Here is a 15844-nt window from a genome sequence, read left to right as displayed (position 1 = left end):
CGAAGGCGGCCGCCTCAGAACGTCCCCAGGTCCATTTCGCATTCTTGGCTAGGAGTCGGTGTAGCGGCTCAGCAACGGTAGCTTTCTGTCTTAGAAAAACGCTGTAGAAGTTAAGAAGTCCGAGGAATGCCTGCAACTCGGTCTGATTTCATGGTGTGGGGGCATCCTGGATCACCTTAATTTTCTTCGATGTTGGGTGTATACCCAGTCCATCGATTCTATACCCCAGGAATTCTACACTAGGCACGTTAATTTGGCATTTTTCCTTTTTTAGGCGGAGACGCTTTTCTCTGATTCTGGCCAAAACAGTTCTAACACGTTTTAATAGTTGCTCCTCGTTTGCAGCCGACACCAAGATGTCGTCAAAATATGGGATGACTCCTGGTATTCCCTGCAAAAGCCATTCCATGACGCTTTGGAACAACCCTGGAGCGATGCTTACGCCAAATTGTAACAGGTTGCATTTAAAAGCACCCCTGTGCGTCACTATAGTTTGGGCCTCCGCCGTGGCGTTATCCACAGGCAGCTGCTGATACGCTTGTGCCATGTCTAGTTTTGCAAAGATTTTTCCTGGCCCCAACGAGTGCAATAGGTGTTGGACTACGGGCACAGGATACGCGCTTTGTTGTAGGGCGACATTAATTGTGCATTTATAGTCCGTGCAGATGCGGACTGACCCATCTGGCTTAACTGGGGTCACGATTGGGGTTTCCCAGCGTGCGTGATCCACCAGTTCAAGGATCCCTTGCTCTACGAGCTTATCGATTTCTTTGTCAATCTTGGGACGGAGTGCAAAAGGCACTCTTCTAGGTTTGAGTCGGATTGGCGCCACTTTGGGATCCAAATTGAATGATATTGGCTTTCCCACATACTTACCAAGGCCGGGGATGAACACATCCTCGAGCTCCTTAAAGATCACTTCAGCGCTGCTGTTCTCCACGGCGTTGATTCCGGTGACTTCTAGCCCCAGGGCTTCGAACCAATCCAGTCCCAGGAGGCTCTGTAATGGCGCGCTGGCGACGGTCACGGGCAGCTGGGCTATGATGTCTTTGAACTGGACCCGAAACGTGCCTTGACCCACAATGGGGACCCTGTTCCCCTGGTAGTCTCGTAGCAGGATGTCTGTTGTTCGCAGTTGGCGCTTCTTAAGGCTCGGAATTGCCTTTTTCATGGCTGACCACGAGATGATCGTCAGGCACGATCCCGTGTTGACTTCAAGCTCGCAAGGGGAGTCCTTCAGGAGGACAGTGAGTTTCAGCTTTTTAGGCCGCTTTGTGCGGACCTGACCTATCGTTGTGAGATAGGTTCTCATTGGTTCTCTCTGGGTATACTCTCTCTTGGCTTCCTGGGAATACTCTCTCTCAGCTCTCTGGGAATACGCCCTTTCAGCTCTTTGGGGATACTCTCTCTTGGCTGGCTCCCTCGGTTCTCTCTCTGGGCGCCCTATGTTTTTTCGCCAAGCCCCTGGGTTGGGCTTCTGTCGGCGATACATTGGAGGCTGCCATTTTGTGGCAGGGACTTCGCTCCGGCACACTCTTGCGATGTGCCCCAGTTTGTCGCAATGCGAGCAAACAACGTTTCTGAAACGGCAGGTAGACCGGGGGTGGTTCCTTCCGCAGCTTGCGCAGGGTGGCAAATGGGATTCGGGTTTCCCCGCCGGTCTTGTGTGACTGCTCCGCATGCGATGACTATCTTCGTATTCGCTGTCCTCGGTCTCTTGCTCAGCGGCCTCATAATGTACTCTGGCTTGTCTGGCTCCGGTCTGGATCGCGCTGTACCCGCGTTGTATTGTTTCTGAAGATCTGTCCGCTGATTCAGACGCTCTTGCCTCGTCTAACGCAATTTGCAGGCTTAGGTTGGGCTTGGCCAACAATCGTTTTTGTAACGAAATGTCCTTTAACCCACATATCAGGCGATCTAGGATTTGCTCGTCCAGATCCCTGAACCCGCAATGTGTTGCTGCTTTCCGAAGTGCTGCAACATACTGGTTGATGGATTCTCCTGCCTTCTGGTTCCTCGTGTTGAATCCCTGGCGGCAAACGTGGCGGGAAGGTTTTGGCGCGTAATGTGTTTGCAGCGTCTGTTGCAGCGCCGTCCATGTTACCGCCTGGATGGGGGTTGGCTCCGAGAGATCCCTGGCCATCTCGAAGACCTCTCGACCGCAGTAGCTCAGGAACATATTCTTTTTCCGAGAGTCCGGTACTCCTGCGAGATCGTTTGCCTCGAGGAAGCATTCGAATCTCAGCATGTAGGATTCCCAGTGCTCGGCGATTGGGTCATATGGAGTTGGTGGAGCGTGCATCGACATCTTGTCTGCGTTTGAATTTGCCACGCTGAGATGGCTGCCGGAATTTCCGCCGAATTCCGGGGCTGGATCGGGTCCATAGATTCTGGAGGTAGCTTCTTCGTCCTATCTGTCTCTCGATCCCACCTTCGTCGCCAATGTTAGATTTGGGCAATGAGAAACAGACTCCAGACGATAGTGACAACAACAGCTCTTTATTTAGTAGTAGTAGTGATCCAGCTTGCAATGGGGTCGAGTAGCTCCCCTTTTATAGGGATCTGGCAGACCTCCCATCCAATCAGAACAACCCCTTGTTCCCGCCCTAGTGGCAGACCTGAGTCGAGACTTACAGCGGTTTATGCAAATATCTAACACCCTCCATCTCTTCTGACTCCTCTGACTCAACTGCTATCTCTGCTGGCAGTCAACGAACCACAATACTCTGTTGGCACCTCAAGCCAACTAGAAGAGCCAGTTCTTTAAGCTCTTATGGAAGGTCGGGAGAATTGGAACTGACCTCACTTGGGACTAAGATGTTCCAGAGGGCAGGTTGGCTAATGGATTTAAAAAGGGGTAGAATTTGATCACAGGTACCATCTTGATTTATTAGACTTTTATTTATAGCCATATACCCAACGGGCATCTTGTTAAATCAGTTTTAATCTCAATCAAACATAGCTCTTTTCTCTGGTAATCATATAATTTGACAGTTAATAAATTGTGCCAAAACAGAGCCACATAATAATAGAACTAGTGGTTACATTCTATTCTATTCTATTCTATTTTGAGATGGTTCAAGAAAACACCAAATCTGTTCTGAGTAAGGCTCAAACATGACTAATTTTGCTTCATTTACATGTTTTGATTATCTTTATTAGGATTTGATTTAAAAGTGTCCCAGCTGTACAAAATGTGCCCAAGTCAGAATGGGAAAAAGGCTTTGAATTGAATTAGCTTTGCTCTCTCAGGTTCCAGGCAAAATTCTCTGTTCTTCCAAACAAATTACTGATTTCTCAATTCAGAGGATAGATCGGAGGATAATTGTGTATATGTAGAGAAGTAATAGCACAGCATTCACACATATATAATCCAAACCAGACTTTCACAACTTTTTATTCAGGTGAAACCTTTAAATTAATTTTCAAGACATAGGGAACCCCTGCATAAAAATCTTAACAAGTTTGAAAAATATCATAGGACTATGCACCTCTAATGTAATATATGTTTTATAGTGTTTATAACAGCAAAGCAGTAGCTCAACAGCATATAGTTAGTTGTAACACATACATTTTTCACCACTTTGAACACTAGCGTTCTACGTTAGATTAGGGGACTGGATGCTAAAACATATGAAGAACAGTTGTAGGAACTGGGTAATATCTAGTTTAATGAAAAGAAGGACCAGGGGAGACATGATAGCAGTGTTCCAATATCTCAGGGGCTGCCACAAAGAAGAGGGAATCAAGCTATTCTCCAAAGCACCTGAGGGTAGGACAAGAAGCAATGGGTGGAAACTGGTCAAGGAGAGAAGCAACTTAGAGCTAATGAGAATTTTCCTGACAGTTAGAACAATTAATCAGTGGAACAACTTGTGTCCAGAAGTAAAAACTTTATTTACTGACTATGAAAGGAAATCCATGCATGTCAAAGAAAAAATCTATATTAAAAATCTATATTGACAAAACAAAACAAGACATGGGCAAACTGATTTGGATGTATTTTTCAAAATGCCACAAAATAATTCGTTTTTACAAAAACAGGCATGTTTGTATACTCAAATAATGTGAATGTAATATCTTGTCCCCTTCTTCAAAAAGAAGTGGGGAAGGAAAATCTTACAATATGGTCATATAATGCATAATATAAAGTAACCAATTTAGTTGAGGGAATATTTTATTAGAAATTCTTACTGTATTTTGATTCTGTATTGCCTATTGAACTTCACTATATAAAATGCAATATAAGAGATGTGATAAGTACATAAGCAATTATTTAGTGTGTCAGAAACAATAGCTTGGGCATCTGTGTTGTGTATACAGTATCTTTCTGTACATTATATACTTTAAATTTTACATTAAAATATTTAAGATGATTTTAAAAAAAATATCCAAAGTGGAAGCAGTAGGACCACTATATTGGAAATAGAGGCAGTAGGAAGAGTAAATGAGTGAATCAATATATATTAATTGGAAAGTGAATGACTACTTTGAAAAAATTCCCAGAATGAATTAAGATTGAACTGTAGAATAGATATATGGAAAAAGAGTGGATGGGTTGAGACAAATTGTGGAATTGAATACAAAAAAGTGAAAATTTTAAGAAATAAAGATCACATATGAATGGTATGTTGATATGGTAGAAAGAAACATAAAGAATAAAAAATATGGAAAAATGGTGAATAAGGGTGATGCAAATCAGATGTAACTATTTTGCTTAATTATTCTTATAACTTATTTTTAGCATCTTTGTTTTATTATGTCTTATTCATTGCCTGTATTCTGTATCATGTTGCCTATCCAGAACAGAATAGTATGATGGTATAAAATAAATGCCGTTATATACACACAAACAGAGAGAATAACAGAGATCTTATTTTAACTATTCATGTGACAGTCCCAATTGAAAGTCCCTTCTATCAAGAAATAAACTCACCAGTATTAAAGTTAGGCATAAAGGATTAAATATTCCACTATAGCACTAGCTGTGATTTTGTTATGAATAAAGATGTTCTATAAATATAACTCCAGCACATATTTCAAAGGAAAATTTGAATGTTAGTGAGCGAGACCCTGCAGCCTTTTAGGCATGGATGAAAAACAAGTCTGAAAGCTGTCAATACTAATCTGCAATATTGGATGGAGTAATTTTATCATATTAAAGTCATGTGTCTTTAGATTCACATGCACAGAGGACAAGAGTAGGTGACTAATATTAGAGTTTTCTCACTCAGTTTTACAAGTTATTTTCTGGTGCTTGCAATTATGTAAGAATGAGCAATACAGTACATGACCTTTATATTGCATGATTAGTTTTCAGAATCTGGATTGATATAGTAAAAAAGCGGGCAGGCTAGATATTAAGGAATATTGCGACAATGTATGTTAGCGCTGGTAAACTGATAAACTGTTGCTGTTATTCATTGGGTATAAGAATTTCTTCAAGAGTGAGCATTGTCAAATCAACTTATTTTGTTTCAGAAATAAGAAAGGAAAATGTGGGGTTTTTTTTAGTTTAATGCCCTTTTGATGTTGGGTCAGGAACATGCAGTGACAGCCCTTAAACAACATTCAATAAGAGGGGTGGAAATTAAGCACAGCGGCAAAGATACCTACGTGATAAATGAAAAAGGTTCACAAAAGTTCTGGTTCACTGAACCATGATAAATATTTTCTAACCAAATTGAGAAAAGATGCTCCTTGGCAGCCAGGAAGATCAATTTTATTTGAAAATTAATTTTAAGATATGGGAGAAAAAATCCCTTCATCAGCCAACCAAGACCATTGTAGCACTTTGAGGCAAGCATTATGTGGCCCTATAGATAATGTCTCAGACTGTGCAGTTATTCTACATGAGCTTGGAGATCCATGATTATGAGTTTTTCAGGCTGAAAATTCATTTTATTTGCAACAGAGGATCACAGATAATGACCCACTCAAGGCTTAGAGCAGCGATGGCGAATCTTTTTTGGCTCGTGAGCCATAAGTGAGGGGAGCACAGGGAGGTCATGTGTGGGAGTGCCGCACCCATGATGCAATGCATGACACCCCCCAGTGCACATGCGCGCACTGCAGGCATGACACCACCCCCCCCCATTTTTGCATGCTTTTTTCACTCTCCCAGGCTCCTATAAAGTCTCTGTAGCCTGGGGAGGGCGAAAAATGGCTTTAAAAAAGCCTGAACTCAGCTGGCCAGTGTGGGCATGTGTGCTGGCCCACTGACAGGGCAGCACCTCACATGGCCTGACAAATGGCTCCGCGTGCCACCTGTGGCACGCGTGCCATAGGTTTGCCATCCCAGGCTTAGACGTTTCATTGAACGTGGAGCTTTCAATGTTTTGCTTTTGGTTTGATAGTTTTTTGTAACATTTCCCCCCTAAATCAGGCAACCTTGACAGCACCAAAGAGATCATGCAGAAATTTTCCTAGTGAAAAAACTTTTCATTGGCAACTTTTGGCATCTTGGTGTTGTCAAAAAGTCAGCCAAAACCTCATACTAGCACAGGAGAGTTCTGCAGAGCTGGGCAGTAGAATGGAGTCTACTTTTTGTATAGGAACTTTGTCACATTCATGTTTGGAGTTTTTCCTATTCCAAACTGAGGCTACAAGGAAGAACTTCTACTTTTCATTGTATCTTATTGTTAAAGGTAAAGGTTCCCCTTGTACGTATGTGCTAAACATTCCTGACTCTAGGAGGCAGTGCTCATCTCCATTTCAAAGCCAAAGATCCAGCACTTTCTGAAGACATTCTCTTTGGTCTTGTGGCCGGCATGACTAAACACTGAAGGTATACGGAATGCTGTTATCTTTCCACCAAAGGTGGTTCTTATTTTTTCTACTTTCATTTCTACATGCTTTCAAACTGCTAGGTTGGCAGACGCTGGGACAAGTGACGTGAACTCACTCTGTTAGGTGGCGCTAGGGATTTGAACTGCCAAACTGCCGACCTTTCTGATTGACAAGCTCGGCATCCTAGCCACTGAGCCATCATATTCCTTATTGTTATTGTAATTGTAAGATTATTGTTAATAATCTTATTGTTACAATTTCCTTAAAAATCTCTGCATTACTCCATAGTATCACTACAAAAATCTCAATACTTTTCTTTAGCTGAGATGTAATAACTGGTTGATAAACTAAAGAAAATTTCAAAGTCTCCTTTCATTTGCATGTGACATCTTGATAATTATATTCATAGTATTTTTGAAGTAATAGTATGGAAATGGTTTGCCACTGCCCTGTGTGCAACTTGTTTTTTATTATCAGACCATAATCTGGAGATTTCTTGATAGTTTTTCTTCTAAATGCTACCAGATCAAATCTCCTGCTAATGTTTTTTTTTTAAATTAGCCAATGAAAATTGGCAATGAAATAAATGAGAACTAGATTCCATCCTAGACGTATAGATGCCATTCTGCAATGGAATGAAATATAATTCCATTTTATTTGGCACTCTATGGGCAGGTGCTTAACTCTTTATTGGTTGAAATATATGGTTATATGGCTTAAATGTAGGAGGTCCAGGGCTCTTCATGAATCTGTTTTAAAAATAAGACTGGGAGTAAAGATGTACTCTGCCATGCAAACATTTTCATTGGGAAAGGAATAGTACCGATAACACAGAAAACCAACAGCCACACCATGAATCAAGAGCCTTATTCAGAAAAAAAAAATCTAAATAAACTCAAAATACTTTGCATTTTAAAAAGATGTGTTTTATGCATATGTACTAATCTGCACACAGCTGTGCACAAGATTGAAAAAAAAGATCAGTTTGTAATATAGTTATACAGTATATTTTTTTCAAGAGTAGCTTATGTGCAGCTGTTGGGATGTAAGCCTTCTTATTTTTCTCCTCCCATTAATGGGATTCTTCATGGACTAAAGAATCTTGTCTTGACTGGATTAAAAATAGTGCAGCTTCAATTTTTAGACACATTCCAATTTACAGCTCCAATTTATGCTAATCCTGAAAGAACTTTTCTGACACTAAGTAAAAAAAGTTATGTTCGCATAAGTATATACACATATAAAATATATGCTCAGTATAATATTTTATATATATTGTTAATGGAAAGAGAGATTTCAAAGAAGCTTGAGTCCTTAATTCTCAGATAATTTGTCAACGAAAGAAAGAAATGTCATTAGATTTAAATAATTGAATTGGAAAACATCAAGCACAATCTACTACGAATTTCCATATTTTTGTACAGCTGTCAGTGGGGTTCACACAGGAAAATGTTCCTAATGGATTGTATCCTGTGCTGCCTAATATCTGAATGTGCTAATTAGTTTGGAGGAGAAGTTGCTTATATTCTTTTTCCAAAGTGAGAAAATGCATATGTAACTCAAGATATATTATTTAAAAAATGTCTTGAACCTTTGTTGAAATTCCTTGGTCGGGGCCGTGGAGGTTCTCTGTATCCATTAATACATAAATTAATCTTTGATAAAATTTGGATTTGTGATATGGTATTGTAAGGTTCTTTTTTCATGGGAAAAATCTCCATATAGATTTTTTAACCTCAATCCAGCCCAAACCCAAAGGCATGCTGGTTAAGTATCTAGGATAGCCAAAGTCCCAAAGCTTGAAACTTATAAAGATTATTTTCCACAATAACTATTCTCACCATGATCAAAAATGCAAATATTCATCAATAGGATTACTAGACAATGAACTATCTGAAATACATATTCTTATTTTTGCATTTTAGTACACTTCTTTTCAAAATGTGTTATTCTGTATTGGATTTCAGACAGTTCTTTATTGCAACTTATACAATTTGAAGCTGACCAAGTCTGAATGGAAAGCTCTTAAGGGAATATTCTGGACTTATATTTCTATATATATTAATAAGCTGTGCAGCATTTTCAGAATGCTGAAATTCCTGTAATAGAATTTTGAAATAAGCAAGAGCTTATCTTTTGAATAGTGAAGATCACAGACCTTGTTCTGTCAAAAGTAACAGAATGAGATCATCTACACAACCATTTATATTATCTGGCCTCATTTTCTACTGCAGAAAAACACATTTTAACCTTGCATAGTTTCTTATGCTACAAAAGGGGAAGAGCAGGCGGACCTCTGATCAACTAATTCTCCTTACATCAATGTTCAAGACAAAATCAACAATATAAAAAAACCAGGAAATTTCATATATATATTTGACCCTTAATGATGATTTCTGGCCACAATGAAAATGTGTAGAAATAAGATAAAAGCTGTAGCGGTTTCATTTATGGTCAACTAAAAAAAACCAACAGTAGTTTTCACAAATTTCTAAATGGAAACTTGTGGGGAAAAAACAGTTGTCAGAATATGCAACTATATAAGCTTCTATATGGTGTGTGTAGCATTAATCTAAGTATTTTTACTTGTTCTATTGATTGATATGGACTCATTCAGATTTATTCTTATACTCATTCAGTGTATAGGTTTCCAGTGTTTTGTTGGATTGAGGAGTCCAGGTTAAAGTCTGGTTGATGATGAAGCTTCCTGGGTGGTTATGGGCCCAGATAGTATCTCTCCAACTCAACACAAGCTACCTCCTAGAGTTGGTACTGCAGTATTCCTGTACTATTGAAAGAGGAGAAAGATAATTTTTTTAATGTATTGCATTTTTGATCCTAGATCAAAGTGATAAATTACTAAATAAAGTGCCAAATAGGATTGTTCTGATAAGAAAACTCTGTGAGATGGGATCTTGGTATGAAGAATATATGTTTCAAGAGGGGATGTGGTGGCTCAGTGGTTAAAGATGCTGAGCTTGTCTGTTGGAAAGCTGACAGCCTGGGTTCGAGACTCAAGCATCACGCAATGGGATGAGCTTCCATTCCATTCTTGCCCCAGCCCCTGCTGACCTAACAGTTCAAAAGCATGCAAATGCAAGTAGATTAATAGGTACACTTTGGTGGGAAGATAACAGCACCTTTGGCAGATAGCCATGCTGGTCACATGATCACAGAAATGGTCATCAGACAGCATTGGCTCCTTCGGCCAAGAAATGGGGATAAGCACCATGCCCTAGAGGTAGACATGATTAGACATAGGTACCTTTACCTTTATATGTTTTAAAGGTGAAACAAAAGGATGTTTCATTATAACATCCAATTTTTGGTTCTTTTAGCATTAACGTTCATGAGGAACTGAAACTAATTGCCATATGATTTAGAAATCAGTGAAAACATGCCAATTTGTTTGCATGGCTATATTATACTATCTTTATAGAATTTACTAACATTTCAGCAAGTTGATTCTCAGTGGAATGCAAAGATACAAAGTAAAAGATACAACAAAAAGCAGAAAAGAAGTTGGTTACTAAGGTTTTAAGCACACTTCATTTGAAGATATGAAAATAGTATTTAGGGAATATTTTATACAATTATATTTATTAGTATCCTGCACAATCATAATCAGATCCCACCCACCCACTCCACAAATTGTGGGCATTACTTCCACCACTGAGGTGTTGCTTAATAAGAATTTTTTAAAAAAATATCATTGGTTTTTGTTCTCTATTCAGTTACATTTCATTTCATTGTTTAGTCCTATTATCATTAAGATACTGGTTTTTTGCTTTAAAATTACAGGAAAAATCTATTATGGGCCTACTCAAATAAGCCAATTTGAGTTTAAGGTGTCTATTCACATGTTACTGAGTATGGGGGAGGCAGTCTTCAATATTTTTAAAATCTTGCCAATCATAGCATCTAAAGGGACGTCACAAAGAACTGTGGCAGTTTATCATTCGGTTCATGGCCACTCTAGAACAGCTTTTGAAAAATGCCTACTTAAACATCGCCTTTAAAAAAATTAAAAAATGTGGGTGGGGGGCTAAATCAAATAAATGGCCTAATCCTAGGTAAAAATGCAGAGCTTTCCGATACAAATATGCAGAAGAACCACGTGTGTCTGTGTGCGAGAGATTATTTGATGTGACAGGTGCTGCATCCATGCTTCCTCGGCTTAAATTTTTCTAGTTTAAAAAGAATAATCCAATTGACGAGTTGTTTGAAAGAAGTGTGAGGTTAATCTTTCCATTTTATACCAAGCAGAGACTGGCAGAATTCCAGCATTTTAAGAAATGGAAGAATAACAGGGTTGTAACTATTTTGTGTAGGCCTTTTGCTCTGGGACTGGGCAGTAACCTACTGCAGTGAAAATGTATGTCAAGTGTTGCTCAAATCCTAAACTATTTTTAAAAATACAACATTAAAAAAAACTAAATTAATCAATATTGGAATACTGGAGGATGTAAGTGCCATTCCCAAAGCCCTCTGAATCTCCTGCTTATTTAACAGCAATGATACTTATCTTAAATATTCAGCTATGAGTATTTAATTATAGGTAATGAAGGACTACCTTGATTATAAGGATTACAACCATTTGTTCAACATGCTTAAAACTTATGACTGGTTCTTGCATTTAGGATTGTGATTGTGACTCAAATTCAAACAGGCATGTACACTATATTGCCAAAAGTATTCGCTCACCTGCCTTTACTCACATATGAACTTACAGTATTTAACCTGTGATTATGTCTTCCCGACTGAATTGCTGTTAGTATTTTTCCCCCTTTGGATTCATTGTTGAGTCACTGACACTGCATTAGTGCCCATAATGTGGCTAGATATTTCCTTAGTCTACTCCATGCTTCATTCATTTTTATTATCCTACAGATGCATATCAGTTATAACGTGACTTCTCCAAATTAATAACTTTTTTCATTATTCTTTGTGCTAATTATAGTCTGGATTTTATCAGACTGATTTTCATTTATCTGCTCTGTATTGATATAGTATTGGGTAGAGAATTTGTAACAACATCCATTAGACATCAGTCAGCAGAGATCTGGAGCATGCAGCATATCCATATGGGAATGCATGGGGCAGGCAGAGGTTGAGGGGAGCAGGTGGTCCTGCAAGTAGCTCAGTTCTTTGGTATCTAAAGCTTTAAAGGCAATAACCAGGAAACTTGAATTGCACCTGAACATCTATTGGGAGCCAATATAAGTTCATATGCGAGTAAAGGCAGGTGAGCGAGTACTTTTGGCAATATAGTGTATATATGATAGTTGAAGCATCTAGGAAACATATGATCACCATTTGTGACCTTGTGAGTCAGCTTCCATCAAGAAAAATAAAGGGAGGAAGCCACTTAATGAGGACGACAAAAAGAGTTGTAAAGTCGGCCAAAACTCACATAATGACTACATCACTTAGTGGCCCCAATTGCTATTTTTAAGATGGTAATACGTTGAAATTTGTTCTCTACTTTTCTGAGGGGGAAACCCCTAAAAAAGTTTTGCATTTTATAAACTTCGTTCTCTTTCTTAAAATGTTTGAACATGGTGTTTTTGAGCTTCCTTGATTGTTGTCAAATAGTGGGGAATTTTTTTTTAAAAAAAAATACATATTTTTCCATCACTCTGTAGTCTACCTGCCCACTTTCTTGATCAGGACAAAACCAAAATGGAAGGAATTCGTACATGACAGGATTTGGAAATTTATCTAAAATGAAGGAAGCAATGAAAACTACAGATTCCTGAAAAGATAATTCATGCCTAATATAAGTGATCTCACATTCCACTTGCAATTGTAATTTTCATCCTTTGAATCCAAATCATATTAAGTGAAATTAATAACCATTCGGAACGGTTTTTAAACAAAGTACTAGCTGTTGTTCATTGTTTACATGAAGTTGTTTGCATGAATAAGAGGTGTGCAAGTTTATGTTATAGTGAAGCAATGCTTTTCCTAAATATTAGAACAAGTATGAACAATTTTAAACTACCTACTTTAAGCATCATGAAATCTAGTTAATTTAACAATAGTCCCTTAGCGGCTGTTTTGTTTTACCATTTATAAAATATGGACTTTGACCACATCAACTTCGTATCATAATTACTTAGCTTTATTATGACATTTATTTGCTTCCCCCCCCCCCCAGAATATGTCTTCTTTGAATTGGCCAATAACCATGCTAAAGTTCATTGATTAATTGGTAAAATATCTATCTGTATGCTTTTGATTTTTTTACAGCTTAGGTGGTGAAGTGGGGAAAGCAAACGAGGGAAGCTACATAGGCAAACATTTTCGTATGGGATTTATGACAATGCCTGCACCTCAGGACAGACTGCCTCACCCTTGTTCAAGTGGTTTTACCGTAAGATCCCAATCACTTCATTCTGTTGGAGGCACTGATGACGATAGCAGTAGCTGTTCCCGGAAGCAACCACCACCAAAACCCAAACGAGACCCCAGTACCAAACTAAGCACATCCTCTGAAACTGTAAATGCTGGAACAACAAGTAAGAGTATAAAGTTGCCGGACAGGACTGAAGGTAAATACTGAACTCCTATTTTTTATTCCTGGGGGGGAAATGTGATATGCGATTCACTTACTGATGTATACTCATCATATCATAAAATGTTTGCTATTTGATGATTCAGTAATGTAGATGGGATCCAAAAGTATTTTTTTTAAAAAAAAAACCCATTTATGGGACTAATATGTTCCCTCTTCTTTCCCCTTGTGCCCACCACCTGCCACTTTGAAGGATGGGAAGGGCAATTCCTGAAAAATACAGCAGTGCCAAGAATAATGTTGGTTGTATAATTTAAACGAGTTTCATTTACCCAGTATGCATACATTTAGCAGAAGAAAGCTGAATTCAGAAATTTAGAAATTATTGAGAGGTTTTTATAGATATGATTTTTTCTTATTGTTGATGTTAATGCAGCTGCTAATATGCTAGTTTTAAAGGTAAATGTCATACCAAGATACATTTGTTTGGCAGAGTTTTCTAAACAAAACTTATCCCTTTTAGCTGTAAGGGAGTTTATCATTTAAAATTCAACAGTGAAAAAGTAATAAGAACAGGCTACCAAAGGTGAATATGAACATATGCTATCATGCAAAATGTTGGATTTATTTGGGTGCTGGAAAAAGATTAAATAAGAATAATAGGTGAAAAGGAAAGGTGAATTTGTGGAAAAGGAGAAAAGACTAAAGGAAAGAAGAGGTAGCATGGAATAAGAGGTCTGATTAAAAAAAACTGCAAGTTTGGTTGCATTTTTTTCACTTCTGAAAAACAGAATTGATTTATGGATGGTTTGGTATAAAATAGTAAGAGTGCTATCACTAAAATGTGAGCATTTGTCATTCTTGTTCATCTCCGAACTAACCAGCAGCTAAGACATTGAACTTGTCAATCAGAAAGGTTGACAGTTTGGAGGTTCGAATCCCTAGCACCATGTAATGGAGTGAGCTTCTGTTACTTGTCTCAGCTTCTGCCAACCTAGCAGTTCAAAAGCATGTAAAAATGCAAATAGAAAAATAATGACCACCTTTGGTTGGAAGGTAATAGTGTTCTGTACCCCTTCAGGGTTTAGTCATGATGGCCACATGACCGTGGAAACATCTTTGGACAACGCTTTGGCTTTGAAACAGAGATGAGCACTGCTCCCTAGAGTCAGGAACAAGTAGCACATATGTGCGAAGGGAACCTTTACTTTAAATGCAACCTCCCCTATTTTAAAAATAACAATATGACAAGGATAAAAATCAATTTATTATAAGTTCAATGCCAAATATTTTTTTTAAAAAAATCAAGCTTTCAAGTTAGCCTTGTAGCAGCTCACCCTCCACTGACTTCTTTAGTGACACATGAGATCCAGCTAGCAAATACAAGTATGACAACCTGCATTTCAATGACTAATACAAGTAGGTAACTGTGTTATGATGTCATCATGTATGTGATGTACTTCCCCCCTTCTCACCTAAGGATGCCAGGTACTGACCACAAGGGCAGTTAAAAAGAATTCCAAACTCAAAGAAGGGGAAAGATTGGCTTCAACCAAAGAGAAAACAAGCAGTTAATGCTTCCTATTATATCATAGAACATACACTTTCTTCCCCGGTAATATAAGGATTATTTTAAAGCCAACATCAGGGTATTAATACTGTCATTATTAAGATTGTTTTCATTGCAGAAAATCAATAAGGTAAGTTGTGGACCCAACTGAGTGTCATGCTTAATTAATGCATGGTGTGTCCAAATTGAAACATTTCTTAGCCCCTCTAACCAGTGTTTGTTGGAGACCAAGGACACTGGACACTGCAAGATTATTTTATGAAAAAATAATTTAGCCAAGACAGTTGTTTGTGATGCTTTCTTCATTATATGATATCAATAAGGCAATGCAAACCCTTCAAAAAGAAATAATAGGGTTGGATAACAATGCAAATCCTGCTTGGATTACTTTAGTGCAATCTACACAGGGCTAACCTTGAAGAGCAACTGGAAATTACAACTGGTCTAGAATGTGGGGGCAGCATTCAGTTTTTCATGTCCCATGGTTTGCTCATTATACATCACTACAGCGGGAGTTGCACTGGCTTCCAGTTTCTTTCCAGGTGCAATTAAAGGTACTGATATCTACACTACAAAGGAGGGGAGTCTGTGGCTTAGTGGCTAATACAACTGCCTGATATGTAATATAGCCCAGGTTCGATTCCCAGTAAGGGTATGGCTAGCTGATGACAGCTAAATAGGTTGAAATAGATCTATACTAGTCTCCCTATATTTATTTATCAGCACAAATGCAACACACACACACACACACACACACACACACACACACACACACATATATATATATATATACACACACACACATATACACACATATACACACATACACACACACACACACACACACACACACACACACACACACACACATATATATATATATATATATATATATATATATATATATATATATATATATATGTAAAAAAAAGGCAACATTAAAAAAATAAAAATATGGGTTTCTGCCT

The 15844-nt window shown here is 38.3% G+C and overlaps 1 protein-coding gene across 1 annotated transcript in view; it reads left to right on the top strand.

The window, feature by feature from the left end:
• NYAP2 (neuronal tyrosine-phosphorylated phosphoinositide-3-kinase adaptor 2) overlaps window positions 1-15844 on the top strand; it is a gene marked incomplete at its 3' end in the record, with an annotated part of 158684 nt that overhangs the window by 74966 nt on the left and 67874 nt on the right. The window contains exon 2 of the mRNA XM_081956377.1: window positions 13042-13343. Within this exon, the coding sequence (XP_081812503.1) occupies window positions 13042-13343 (302 nt within the window). The remainder of the gene's footprint in view (window positions 1-13041; window positions 13344-15844) is intronic.

This window comes from Natrix helvetica (genome assembly GCF_964273705.1).
Source record: "Natrix helvetica genome assembly, chromosome: 5".
In the NCBI taxonomy this organism is placed as follows: domain Eukaryota; kingdom Metazoa; phylum Chordata; class Lepidosauria; order Squamata; family Natricidae; genus Natrix; species Natrix helvetica.
The sequence above is the reverse complement of the archived record's forward strand: the minus strand, read 5'-3'. Positions and strand labels throughout refer to the sequence as shown.